The sequence below is a fragment of the Myotis nattereri genome, assembly GCF_964212035.1.
Source record: "Myotis nattereri genome assembly, chromosome: 10".
NCBI lineage: Eukaryota > Metazoa > Chordata > Mammalia > Chiroptera > Vespertilionidae > Myotis > Myotis nattereri.
Genome location: NC_138085.1, coordinates 83,767,496 through 83,780,225, shown reverse-complemented (window position 1 = coordinate 83,780,225; position 12,730 = coordinate 83,767,496). Strand labels below are relative to the sequence as shown.

Here is a 12,730-nt window from a genome sequence, read left to right as displayed (position 1 = left end):
GGGGAGGGGGGCCTGGCCATGGTTGGCCGGAGGCAGGGCAGTGCCACCAGTGGGAGGAAGGGGGCACCGGGCAGCCCCTGCAGCCCACAGGCAGCCTGCCACTGGGAGGGGCGCTGAGGGAGTGCGTTGTCATGGCAACCTCCTCCCTCAGTCATCCCTGTGCGCAGGGAAACCGTAAACCTGGTCTGGGCATCGGGGAGTGGGGCTCAGCACACCACCTCTCACCCAGATGACAGCACAGCCAGAACCAGGACGGGGCTCAGCACACCACCTCTCACCCAGATGACAGCACAGCCAGAACCAGGACGTGGGCACACGGGCCTCAGAGCCTCATGGGCCAGGCTCAGAGCCCTGAGAGCCGAGGGGCTGCCCTGCATCTAGGGCCCCCCCCCCCCCGGGGCCACCAGGAGAGTCTGAGTCGGATGCAGCTTGGCCAGTTTCTGTGTCCGTGTCCCACACACGGATCAGCCTCGTGTGCGGCCAGTACCTCCTCTCCATGCGCTGGCGACAGCGGGTGAGCCTGCTGTGTGTGTGGCCCATCACAGGACTGCCCTGCCTTGTCAGCCAAGAAGCAGGCCTGGGCGGAGCGCGGTGGCTGGTGTCCTGATGCTGGAGCCCATCAGCAGCCTCTCACTGCTGAGCGTGTCAGCTCAGCACACTCTCCAGGTCACGACACGGCCATGGGCCTCGCAGCCACAGGCCGAGGACAACAAGGCTCACAACGGACCAGGGACGAGCCGCTCTGCACACGTGAGGGACAAGGACGGAGGAGAGCGCTGGGCGGTCCTCCCCCCGCCTCCCTGGTCAGCTGGAAGGTGGTCACCTGCACTGCCCTGGCCTGTAACGCTGACTCCGCCACTTCCTCTTCCCCTAAGACTTGGATCACCTGCGTGTCAGGGAACCAGACCTCAGGGGAGCAAGGCTGGTGGGCGGTCTCCAGCCCCGCCTCCGCCACCGGCTCCCTCTCAGCTGCCTGGGGCCCAGCCCTCAGGGAAAGCAGGGGAGGCAGCAGCGTCCTCAGGTGGACAGGCGGCCGGCTTCCCACCGCGGGGGCGGAGCCACTCCGTGCGGGGCGCTGGGAAGAGGCCTTTCCCGTGGTTTTCATGCGATGCACGTGTTTTGTTCATGGGATTTATTAGAGCCCACGGCACATCAGAGACGGAACCACACCGTCCCCCTCGTCACGGAGCCGGGGTGGAAGTCTCGCCTGTGCGCAAAGAGGCTGCGGGATCTGAGTGATCCCACGCAGGCATCGCATGGCCCGTCCCCTCGGGAAGCCCTTTCTGTGGCCAGTCCTCCCAGGCCACCCCTGCTGGCTGGCCCGCCTGCTACCCGTCCGCCCGCAGCCCCAGCCATCTGCTGAGAGAGTCAGGATTTCAACGCATCACAAAGTCTCCCCGAGCGCGATGGGCGAAGGGGCAGTAAGTATAGACACTGGATGGAACCCACAGGTGAGTGCTGAGCACAGGATGGCCGATTATGAACACACAGCCTTGATTTGGGGTCGGCAGACGTTCTCCAAAGTGTGCACGTCAGCCTCACCGGAAAGCCACTGTTCGGATGAGCCGGAATGAAACGCTGTCAGAACCAGCTCCCTCGTCTCAGGGACTGACCACAGAGCGAGGCGGAAACCCAGACACACGGGTCAGGTGTCCCTGAGAGCAGGTGGAGGGTGGGCCGTTGGCCAGGAGAGCTGCCTGGATGTGTAAAAGGGGAAGGAGCGGGGGGCTCCCCAACATCTCCAGCACCGCCTGCCCGCCCCCAACGATGACGGGGAATAGAGAACGCCTCCCTCCACTGCTCCCACTTCAGGGGCCGCGGCCACAGCAACAGCCCCGGGAGCACGGAGGTCGCCTGGAAGATAGAGGAAGAGCGGACGGCGGAGGGGACGGCCACGCTGCCGGCAGGACGGGTGCGTCAGGACTGGGGGCTGAGATCTGTGAGCGGGCCTAGGCCGGTGTGAGCCTGACGGGGGACGGGCGCTGTTATTTGAAGATTTTAACCCTGACTTGCAAGTGGACACGAGGGTGCCAGGACTGCGCCCTATCAGACCAGAGGACACACAGGAACAGAGCCCTCTCACCCTGAGGCATTGGGCCTTGCTGATTGGCCCTTCCACAGCCCAGGCGTCTGGCTTCCTTCACCACCCCTGGTGCTGGCTCACTTCCAGGCCCCGACTGTCTCTCTTCCTGGCCTCCCCGCCGCCCAGCCCTCAGCCTCACCTCTGCAGAAACCCTTGCTCGGCCCCCACAGCCAGACCCGGTTCTTCATGAACAAAGGCTCCCATTACCTTTTTAGTGACCTGCGTGGGGTCACTCAGATTCCGCAGCCACTGCTCTGAGCACTTTGCAAACACTAACGCATTTAATCTTTATAACGAGCCGTCAGGGGGGCCACTGTGGGGACTGGAACTGGAGAGGCTGAGCAGGTGGCAGGGTGGCAGGTCCCCCGCTGAGGGCGGCCGGGCAGGGCTGGGGCCAGGGCCTGGAAGGAGGCCCCAGCTCCTGGCTCGGAGAGGGGGTGCCGCAGCAGCCCGGCACACCCAGGAAGAGGCCCGCTCTGACACTCGTGCCTTCCTCACATCACATTTCTAAAACCCAAAGATTTTAAAACATGTTTAGGTCCTTGAGGAGTCCTAATATTAAGGCAATTGAAATATAAAGCAATTGAAATATTCTGACCAGATTTAAAAAATAATTTTCCAAAGCAAACAAATAATAGACACATCTCAAATACTGGCAATGAAATAAAAGACAAACGTTTAAATTATTCCTACTTTGCTCAAAACCTGGCTCTATTGGCTATTCTGGGGAATTAAAAGCCAGGGACTAGTATTTTTTTTTTTTTATGGAAAAAATCCTTGTCATTATGTGAAAGGAAGAGAAAGCAGAAGGCGCCCCCGTGCACAGAGAGGATGCGGTCGAGGCCGTAGGGATATTCTGACAGTGAGCTGCCAACAAGCCACAGGCTCCCCTCTGAAAGCCGGGGTTCGTCAGAATGACTGAGGGTTCAGTTAAGTCCTCGAGGGGTCGTCCTGTGCCTACCATGGGCCAGGCACTGTCCTGCGTGCCAAACACCGAGCAGGGGACACGCACGGGTCTTGGGGGAGCCCTGGCCCCACACATGGGAGCCCAGCTAAGTCAGGAACCATGCTGGAAACACCCCACATTTAATTTAAAACAAATAAAAATATAAAGTCCAACAGATAGATCTAGACTCCCTTGGCAGTCAACAAACTCTGAAGAGCGTGTGCTCAGAGGTCTGCTGCCGAAACGCCTGTGGGCTGGACGTCTGGCCTGGGAGCTCGCGGTCCAGACCTGGAGTAGGGACGTCCGGCCTCGGGCCGTATGAGGCCCTCGACATCATTTGGTCTGGCCCTGCCAGGGCATTAGGGTTGAGTTAACTAATGTTTGACCACATACAGCAGCTAATTTTTAAGCTGATAACTTTGTACGGCCCATGAGTGATGTTATAAATATCCCAATGGCCCCGGCAGAAAAAAGCGTCCCTACCCCTGGTCTAAGGGCTGTCCCAGGGCAGGTGGCGGTGCAGCGCTCGCAGCCTCCTGGCTGGGCTGTAGGGATGAAGAGCAGCAGGACGTGTGCAGCAGGACAGGAGGGGCCGGGGAGCGGGAGGGGCCGGGACGTGCCCGACGCGTGCGCCCCTTTCCTCAGATCGCTGGGAAGACCCATCTTTCCGGGAAGGGTGTGAAGTGTGGGAAGACCAGCGACCCCTTCCCACCAGCCTCAGGGCCTGAGCTGCACCGGGCACGGCCTCCTTGAGAGGTGGACTGTGAGGTACGGTCGGCGCTAGGTTGGCTCAGACTGTCAAGCTCTGCGGGCTGCTGGCTGACACGCGACAGCTGAGGGCAGCCAGGCTTTCTCCTTGGACAGTGACGTGGCCAGCTCTGTATTCCCTCAGTAACCAGAGGGTCCTGGTTCAGGGACGTCGCTCCCTTCAGACTCACGGTTCCTCACCAGGCCGTGCTCTGCAAGCAACTCGCTCCAGTGGCTCCCAGTCCAGCTGCCATGCGCCAGGAGGGCTGCGGGAGGCCCACGCCACGTCCCAGTGCCGCTCAGGTGAGCAAACCGCCAGTGTGACCGGGACAGGCCGCTGCAGGAAGGGCCAGGCCGCAGGGGACCGCGGCGTGAGATGCGTGTCCAGCGGAGGAACGCGGCAGCGCGAGTGTGGGCCCGTCCTGTGCTGGGCTAGGTGGACCAGGCCCCGCCGGGGCCGGTGGCGAGGGCTGAGTGGCAGCAGGTCCTTTCTGTGCGGAGACGCGCACACACGCGTGTGGTGACGGAGGAACTGGGTGTGCACTTCGAGGGTCTCCTGCGTCTTCGAGGGGAGATGTCTGCGCGCCTGTCAGCGTGGCGCCTCCCTCCGGTGGCAGGTGAGACCCAGGCCCTCCTCACCACCCGGTCTCCGCGTCCTCCCACAGGGCTGGCTGGTCCTCGCAGCCCCTGGGGGCTGGGCCCCTGTTTCAGGTTCCAGAACCTTCCCCCACCGCACCCCCCGTGGTATCTGTCGGAGGCGGGGCTCCCACGAGTCCCTGCTGCCAGGTGCGGAGCCCAGAGCAGTGGCCCCGAGGTGGGGCTTCCATGCAGATCACAAGGAGCATGGAGGACCGTGGCTGCAGGACGCCCTGACCGCTGGTCCCGTAGAGGCCGCACCATGACGGCCACGCCACCCTCCTCGGGGCACGGGTGCCGCACCCACCACCAGCGCCGAGGGAGGCCCGGCAGGTGGGCCCATATGCCAAGGCTGGGCTGGGCCGTGGCTGCTCTGCTGGGATGAAGGCCACAGAAACCCCCCGAAATACAAGCAGCCACGAAAGAGCAGATAACAGTCCCTTATGCACACAGCATGCCCGAGCTCACAGATGGACTCTGATTCATAAAAACATCAACATGTCTTTAGTGAGACGAGGTTATAAATAGTTTTTCTTTTCCTACTTTCTCAATTTTCAGCTTATGTTGGTTTTATTTCTAAAAAGCCACGTGAAAATGTCTTAGAGCACGTCTCTCCCTCCGGTAAGAGGGTGGCACGCTGCCCCGCTGATCTCCACAGACGGCCGGTGTGCAGCCCTGGCCGGCTTCCGGGTGGGAGCGTCTCCCGTGCACAAAGGCTGTGGTTTGATTCCTGGCCTGGCACAAACCTAAGGTTGCGGCTTCAATCCCTGGTTGGGCGTGTAAGGAGGTCAACCAATGGATCTCTCTCTCTCCCACATCGATGTTTCTCTCTTCCTCTCTCTCTAAAATAAATAAAAACACATCCTCAGGTGAGGATTTAAAAACGTGTGTAGTAAAGTCTGATCAGTCCGTGGCTACAGAGAAGTAAGGGAAGGACAGGAACCCAGTGGGTGTGAGTTGCAGTCACACATCTGTGCTGGGGCTCCGGCAGGGGGTGTGCCAGGCTCCTGAGGCGCGTCCTGGGCTGCGAAGGGAGCAGCACTGGGTCCCGGGAGAGAGGCGGCCTGCACGGCTCCTCTGTGGGTGGCGAACAGGAAGCGAGCTGGAAGGGCCTGTGCAGGTGCCGGGGCGCAGCCTCAGCGCGTAGCCCCAGTGCGCACGCACCCCCCGCCAGGCCCGCAGCCACCAGGAAGGGAGCCCCTGCTAACCAAACGCGATTTCTGTACGAGTTTGAAAGTCGCGAATTGATCCTTTGAAAATAACCGGAGACGCTCGCTACGGATCTGGCCGTTTCCACGCACTACGCTTGGAGGTGTGTCTACAACGGCCTTGAATACAACAGGGACACGTGTCCGAGTGTCGCTAGAAAAGGACTAGTTATCAGTGGCTCAGTGATGGGACAGAAGCACTGAAGGCCCAGATGCTGAAAAACCCAAACACTTTCCAGCTGTGGAAATAACGTTCCCGAGTGGGAACTGGCCTGTGGCAAATGCATGAAGAACCATGTGAACGAGTCTAAGGCTCCAGGCGGGCCGTCTGGTATAGGTGTTCACTCGGCACGTGTGCTGTTTCACGTGAAGTGATAAAACGAAGTGTAATTGGAAGTTCAGTTCCTCAGCCACGCCCCCTCCCCCCCCCCCCCAGGAGCTCAGGAGCACGTGGCTGCGGCTCTGCTCCAGCTCCACGGGGTGGGGGTGGGGGTGGGGGGTGTGCAGGTGCGAGGTGGCCCTCCGCCCAGGTGGCCCCCCAGGGAGTTCTGTGGGACAGCGGCAGACACGTCGTAACGCTGGTTACACTTTTGTTCTGGTTCTTAGGAAGCAGGTGACTGACGTGTGTTCTTAGGGCAGCCGCCCGCTCCCATGGCCTGAAGGTCAGCGCTCTCCGACCCTCGTGACAGGGACGCAGCCAGCCCTGTGGACCTGGACTCTGGGATGTGGATGACTGAGCAGAAGTCACCTTGCCAGACAAAGACCCCTTTCTGCAGCAAACCCGCCAAGACGCAGCGCGACGGGACACGACGGCGGCCGCGCAGGAATCCACACCCCCAGGCCCTCACACAGCCCTTCACTCCTTGAGTTTGCCAATCAGGGAAGAGACCTGGAGAGAATGGTTCTTGCCCTGAAACTGCCAGGAAAATGCCCTCCAAAATCCTTGTCAATAATTTCCCAAAGGGAACATCTACTTTATTTCCAATTTCATTCATTTTGCTCCAGGGAACTGTAAATTAGTGAAGTGTTTACTGGAATGAAACCTCCAATTTACAAGTCAAGGCCCATGTAAGTAGTGCTCACGGCAGGCGGTTCCAGCCAGGGCCCTGGCTCTGCCCAGCAGGTCTGTGGGCGGAGGGCGCAAGGTCCACCCAGGCTGTGGGCCCTGCCCGGTAAAGGTGGGGGCTCCCCCAACTACTGGAAGGAGGAGAGGAAGGGAGGTGCTCAGCTGGGACCTGGTGAAGCAGCGAACAAGCAGGGCACTGCCGCCTGTGCCCCACGTGGCGCCCCGGCCGCGGGGCGGGAGGGGACACAGGGGCTGACCCCGCAGCGTCTGCAGTGCTGGGCTCCAGAGACACGGAGGCGGTTTCCTGGTTCACCCCCCGCAGGGCCCCGTGGACCACCGTGGGGTGCAGCTCTGCGTGGTGCCTGCTGCACGTCCATCCGGGGGGTCTGTGTGACTGCAGTCGCCCTCAAGCTCATGACTTGGGAAGTTTCACGACATTGTGCCCGACTCCATGTCCTACGCTGGGCGTCCTTTACATCGGCCTTTACTTCCTACGATGAAGTGGGGGGGGGGGTCTGCAGCAGGCGGTTGCTCAGGGAGCTTCAGGAAGTGCTGCCTGCGTGCACCTCACGAACCTGTGCAGACGCACAGACGCTGCCTCCAGTGGAGGAGGCGTCACTCACCAGGCGGGACATGTCTGCAGCTCAGCCACATCGGACCCCACGCCAGCTCACCTCCCTGGGGGTCCCTGCCTGAGACCGAATGCTGAGCGCTGCAGGGACAGAAAAGTGGTGCATGTGTGTGCGCGCGCATGTGCGTGCATGTGCATGTGTGTGTGCCTGTGCCTATGTGTGCATGCGTGTGTACCTGTGCGTGCATGTGCATGCGTGTGTGCCTATGCCTATGCGTGCATGTGTGTGCCTATGTGTGCATGCGTGTGTACCTGTGCGTGCATGTGCATGCGTGTGTGCCTATGCCTATGTGTGCACGCGCGTGTGCCTGTGCCTATGTGTGCCTGTGTGTGTGTGTGTGTGCGTGTGTGTGGTTAGAGCCACAGGTAATTGTAAACCTCTACTCTCCACGGCGGAAGAGCACACCTAAAGTGTTATTAACTTTGAAGAGGTAGCTTGACATGTGGAAAAGGTGTCGCTGACTCTTGTCTGGGTCTTGCCTGAGCCTCAGTTCCTTTAAAAAATGTTTTTATTGATTTTTAGAGTGAGAGGAAGGGAGCGGGAGAGAGATAGAAACATCAATGATGAGAAAGAATCATCGACTGGCTGCCTCCTGCATGCCCCCTACCGGGGATGGAGCCCACAACCTGGGCCTGGGCCTGGGCCCTGACCAGGAATCCAACTGGCGACCTCTTGGTTCCTGGGTCGACGCTCTGCCACTGAGCCACACCAGCCGGGAGCCTCAGTTCCCACATCTGTGAAAGGAGCCTGGGCCTTCCCGGGGGTTCGCAGAGGCACTTTCAAGGGACCTGTGTCAGACCAGCAGAGCCGTGGAACCTGGGGTGGGGGTGGCTCCCACGCACTCTAACTCGCGGCAGCCTGAGGCCCAGGTCACATGCATGGTGCCAGGTGCACCCAGGAAGCCCGCGGCCTGCACCCACTTCCCACCTGCAGACACACTCATGGCTGCAGACGGTCCCACATGGACCAGGCATTCCCAGGCTACCGAGCCAGCGGCGGAACAAAACGATTTTTCTAACAGAAGCGAGGGGTCCATGGGGGGCTGTTTAAAGTGGGAGAGCAAGTGTTACATGCCACCCCCACCCCCCTCAATGTGGAGGCCAGACCGACAGTAACCTCTGCTGTCTTGGAGCGACCTGCAGGGCGAGGCCAACGCCCCTCGGCAAGGAAAGGCGCGTCTGTTAGAGAAACGGGGCTCCGTCGGGGCAGCTGTAACTCGCAGGGTCCTGTGGACTCACTGCTGTCCACCGTGAAGCAAGGGGACGGGAGGGGGCTACGTCTGAGAATCAGGCCACAGCCACAGCGGGCGACTCCTGCACCCAAAGCACTGGAAGCCGGAGACGAGTGAAGCCTCTGAGGCCCTAGCAGACCATCTTCCCGCAGCCTGAGCTGCTCTTGCAGCTGAGAAATAAGCCTGGAAAGCCCCAGGGATAAGCAGCCTCAGAGGAAAGGAACATCTTGGCCTATGTTCAGAATTTGAGCTTTTACAGTTTACTTTAAAACAGATGTAACCAGGTTTTCAGAAAGGTCTGTGGTACATGCGTCTGAGCTAAAAACACAGGACAGATGCCCAGAAAGCACGGACACGGGAGAGAACTTTCCAAAGGGCAGAGCCCCAAGCAGCCCAGCACCGGGTTAAATCAAAGCCCCCACACGCCACGCGGAGGTGACGCCCAGCAGCGACCGACAGGACCACCTACACGACCTTCCTGCAGCAGCTGCCCCTGTGGCCTCGGGCGCTGCACCCTAAGACAAGAGCAACGAGTCAGGAAGCCAACTGGAGGCCCGTGGTTAGAGCTGCGTGGAGTCAGCTTGTTTGGTTCCCTGAGGGAAAGGTAGCTGAGACCCTCTGTCTCCCATCCCTGCAGGTGCTCGCGCACCTGGAAGGGAGAGGAGAGCAGGCAGGAGGGCATGGTGACTTTAGGAAGAGGCTGACGGTCATGTCATGTGATCTGCAAGTTTTCCTGTCACAACTCTCAGGTGGTCTGAGCAGGGGAGGTGGTCAGAGAAGAAAGTTCCTTCCGAATCAGAGCTCACGTGAAGCCTCATTGTCATCAGCCCCCCTGACTCACGACAGTTTTACTCTATTTTTGGGCCTGGGGTCTGGTGAACGGCAGGGTTGAACCTCACCCAGGGAGGCAGCTTGAGGAACACCGTGCAGCACCCCAAGTGTGTGGGGGCTGGGCTCCAGCCTCGGGGACTCCTGGCCTGCGTGCCCTGGCCTGCCTCCTGGGAGTCACTTTCCTTGGGCTGTGCCCACCTCCCTGAGCCACTGACCTGGGCTTTCTCTGTCAGACAGACCAGGGGCCGGAGGGCAGGCGCTCCAGACGCCAACGGCCTCACGTGCACGTCACAGTCTGATGTGCACCGTTTACACGTTGTACACAATCAGGCATGACGCTATTGACTTCTTTTCCAGAATATTCAAAACGTGTGGCTCTGGGTAAGCAGCGAGCTAGGCATCATCTTGGGGTGTTTAAGAGGTTTGAGGACCCAAGACCCAAAGTGTATCTGGCAGAGCTGTCAGTCCGTGACCCAGAGTCCGGTTGGCGGCCAACTGGTGTACCGTCAGTGTGAGAAGGGACGAGAGGACCCGCTCCAGGAAGTGCTTTCTCAGCAGGTGCACGTGGAGCTGCTCTTTGCAGGAAGCGGGGCCCCACTGTCTCACGAGACGTGGGAGCCGCTGCGCCACGGCCGGTGCCGGTCACGCTCTCCACCAGGGAAGCAGCTTTGAGAACACGTGTGAAGAAGAAGCTCTGACCAGAGCCGGGCCTGATTTCTCTGGAGGGAGCTGCGTGATCTCCCGGATGGACAGCGGCCTGTGACTCAGGTAAGAGCAGTGGATGGGAGAATCACAATTCCAAGGAGAAAGGAAACCATGTGCCCTACGGACAGCTGGAAAAGACCAGTGAGAACTGCTTATTTCAGCATTACACCTTTATTGTGTACATTTAATCGAAGATCCAACGATAAACACAAACCATCCAGAAAACTGGTCACGTTTAGGTTTCTAAGAAAGAGTCACTCCAACGAGATGCACTGGTTACAAAGACAAGCCTGGGAGCAAGTGTGGCTGTCAGATCAGCCGGATGAGGAGAAGGCAGCCCCTCTGGATGGCGAGGGCCTCGGGGAAGAAGCGGACGAGGGAAGGGCAGCGCCTCCCTCTGAAGATGCCGATGGCGAGGACGCCATCTTCCAAGGTGAAACAGGAGGAGGCAGGCAGCCTGGAGCTTCAGATCCACAGAAACTTCTAAGCCCACAGTCAAGGGATGCAAACCAGTGCTAACCAGACCTGCAGAACACTACTCTGGCCTCTGGGTCTAGATGCGGCATTAGGTGCGAGCTGTGGGAAGGCCACGGTCCCGGTCACAGCCGGCCTGTGGGGCTGGAGCCGGGCCAGACTTCTGCCAAGTGTCCTCATCACAGAGTCAAAGGGAAGTGCCTTCTGAGGCGCTGGCTAAGGTCCAGGGGCAGTGACCCACGTCCTGGCCAGGAGAGAAGCATGGTTTCAAGCTATGAAAAAAGATGCCGGAACCCAGCGGGCTGAGCTGTTCTTGCTAATCCTGTCCACTGGGAGGCACTGTGGAGGATGCTACGGGCTTTATGGCCGCTGGGAAGAGGGCGCCCTCTGCTGTTTACACGCCATGAAGAAGACTTCAACAGCCTGGTGGCCGGAGGGCTAGTTCAGAAGGTCACTGAACATGAGCAGGTGGTCTACGGCGCTAGGGCCCTGGACAGGGGTCCTGTAAGAAACGACACGAGTGAACCGAGCCCCACACCCGGACAGCCTGGTCGGCGCAGCGGTCGCGGGTCTTGGGAAGGAATCACGCAGGGCCTGCAGACAGCATTTTCTCTACCGGGTCACACAGCCATTTCCTAGCGAGAAGGAAGCCGAGCCGTGTGGCCCGGGGGCACCGAGGACAGCACGGGCCCCTGGTTTCCTCACGTCCACCCACGTGCCCTCCAGCTAGAGCCCCGTCGCGCGGTGCCCTTCCTAGTACCTGCGCCCACCTCTTCCACAGTCTGCCGGGAGCTGACACGGCTCAGCACCTGTGTGCACGTAAGGAGGCATAAGTGCCGGAGGCCAGATTTATGTTTAAAATACAGAAAAACTACAGACACAGAGGAGCCGGAGCGGCAGCCGCTAGAGGGATGCGTGTGTGAAGGCCTGAGAGTCCACGCTGTCTGAGAGTCGTGACTCTGACCGCTGGGAACCTGAGGGACTGGCTGTTACCCTGTAGCTTCCCGTCACAGTGCTAGTGAACGTCTAAGCGTTAAGGAATCACATGAACTACTGACTCTCAAAACGTCAATTTTTGACTTTTAAGTTTTGGTCTTTTCTTAAAAGTCGGAGAAATCCTGCAGAACCTCCCTTCCCTGTGCACGCACACCTGCCGGAGAGCACGCTGCGCTTCGGGAAAACGGAGACAGAAAGGGTACGACGGAAAGCACTAGAGACAGACAGAGGGGAGCAGAGGGCGCTGCCGGGGAGGGACCACGTCCCGAGGACCCAGGCGTGCGCTGCTGTGCACGTGGCTTCGTAAAGACATTTTCTTTCCGGGTGCCACCTCCGTCCGTGCCCGCTCAGGGAGCAGGCTTTTAAAGGAGGACGATGCCGTCAGTCTTACTTGAGTTCCTGCGAGCTGGTGGCCAGCATGCTCCGGATGCTCTTGTCAGCCAGCGGGCAGCCCGACAGACTGGAAGACAGGCCAGAGAGTCCGTGAGTAGCTTCCACCAGCTGGCGCTCCGAACACACACACACAATTGAAATTAAAGTTTAATGCAGAAAAGCGATGGGGCAAGTGCTGTATGTTGACTTTTTATAATGAACTCTGCATGTAAATTTAAGAAAACAGGTCTGTTAAGTCACTTTAAAAAAGATAAAAATATTTGTGCTCTTTGGTTGAAATGTAAGGAATTTTCCCAATTTAGGTAGCTTATTTTCCAATAAAGCACATTCCACAACACGCCCATCAGCACACGGTGCAGGTCAACATGGAGCACTGCGCGGGCACACACAGTCGGCGGGGACGCGGACAGCATTGTTGAGGTAAGCTGAAAACAATAAACTGGAAGGACAGGATCCACCATGAGGAAAATGAAGGCACACCTTCTATGTGAGGCGTAATTACCAGTCACATGACCACTCCCATCACACCTGGGTGTTGGACATCTGCCACCAAACAAAAACAAAAACAGCCAGAATAGTAAGTATGTTTAAAAAACTTGTAAAAAGTTTCATTGTTTCCAGTTTAGCTGCAATGTCTGCAAGGGGGTGGCGCCCTGGAGGAGCTGCGGGTGCGCGGCTGGACGAGGACGGCGGCTCGCGGCCCAGGGCGCGGGAACACACGCGAGGCCACGTGGCGGTCGCTCTGCGGCCCTGGCCGCTGGGGACATCTACACGCTGCGGAT

General features: G+C 59.2%; 1 protein-coding gene across 1 annotated transcript in view; it reads right to left on the bottom strand.

Moving 5' to 3' along the window:
- Positions 1 to 12,730, bottom strand: part of MYT1L (myelin transcription factor 1 like) — a 296,451-nt gene that overhangs the window by 25,531 nt on the left and 258,190 nt on the right. Inside the window, exon 18 of the mRNA XM_081100618.1 lies at positions 11,947 to 12,015. Coding sequence (XP_080956744.1) covers positions 11,947 to 12,015 — 69 coding nt within the window. The remainder of the gene's footprint in view (positions 1 to 11,946; positions 12,016 to 12,730) is intronic.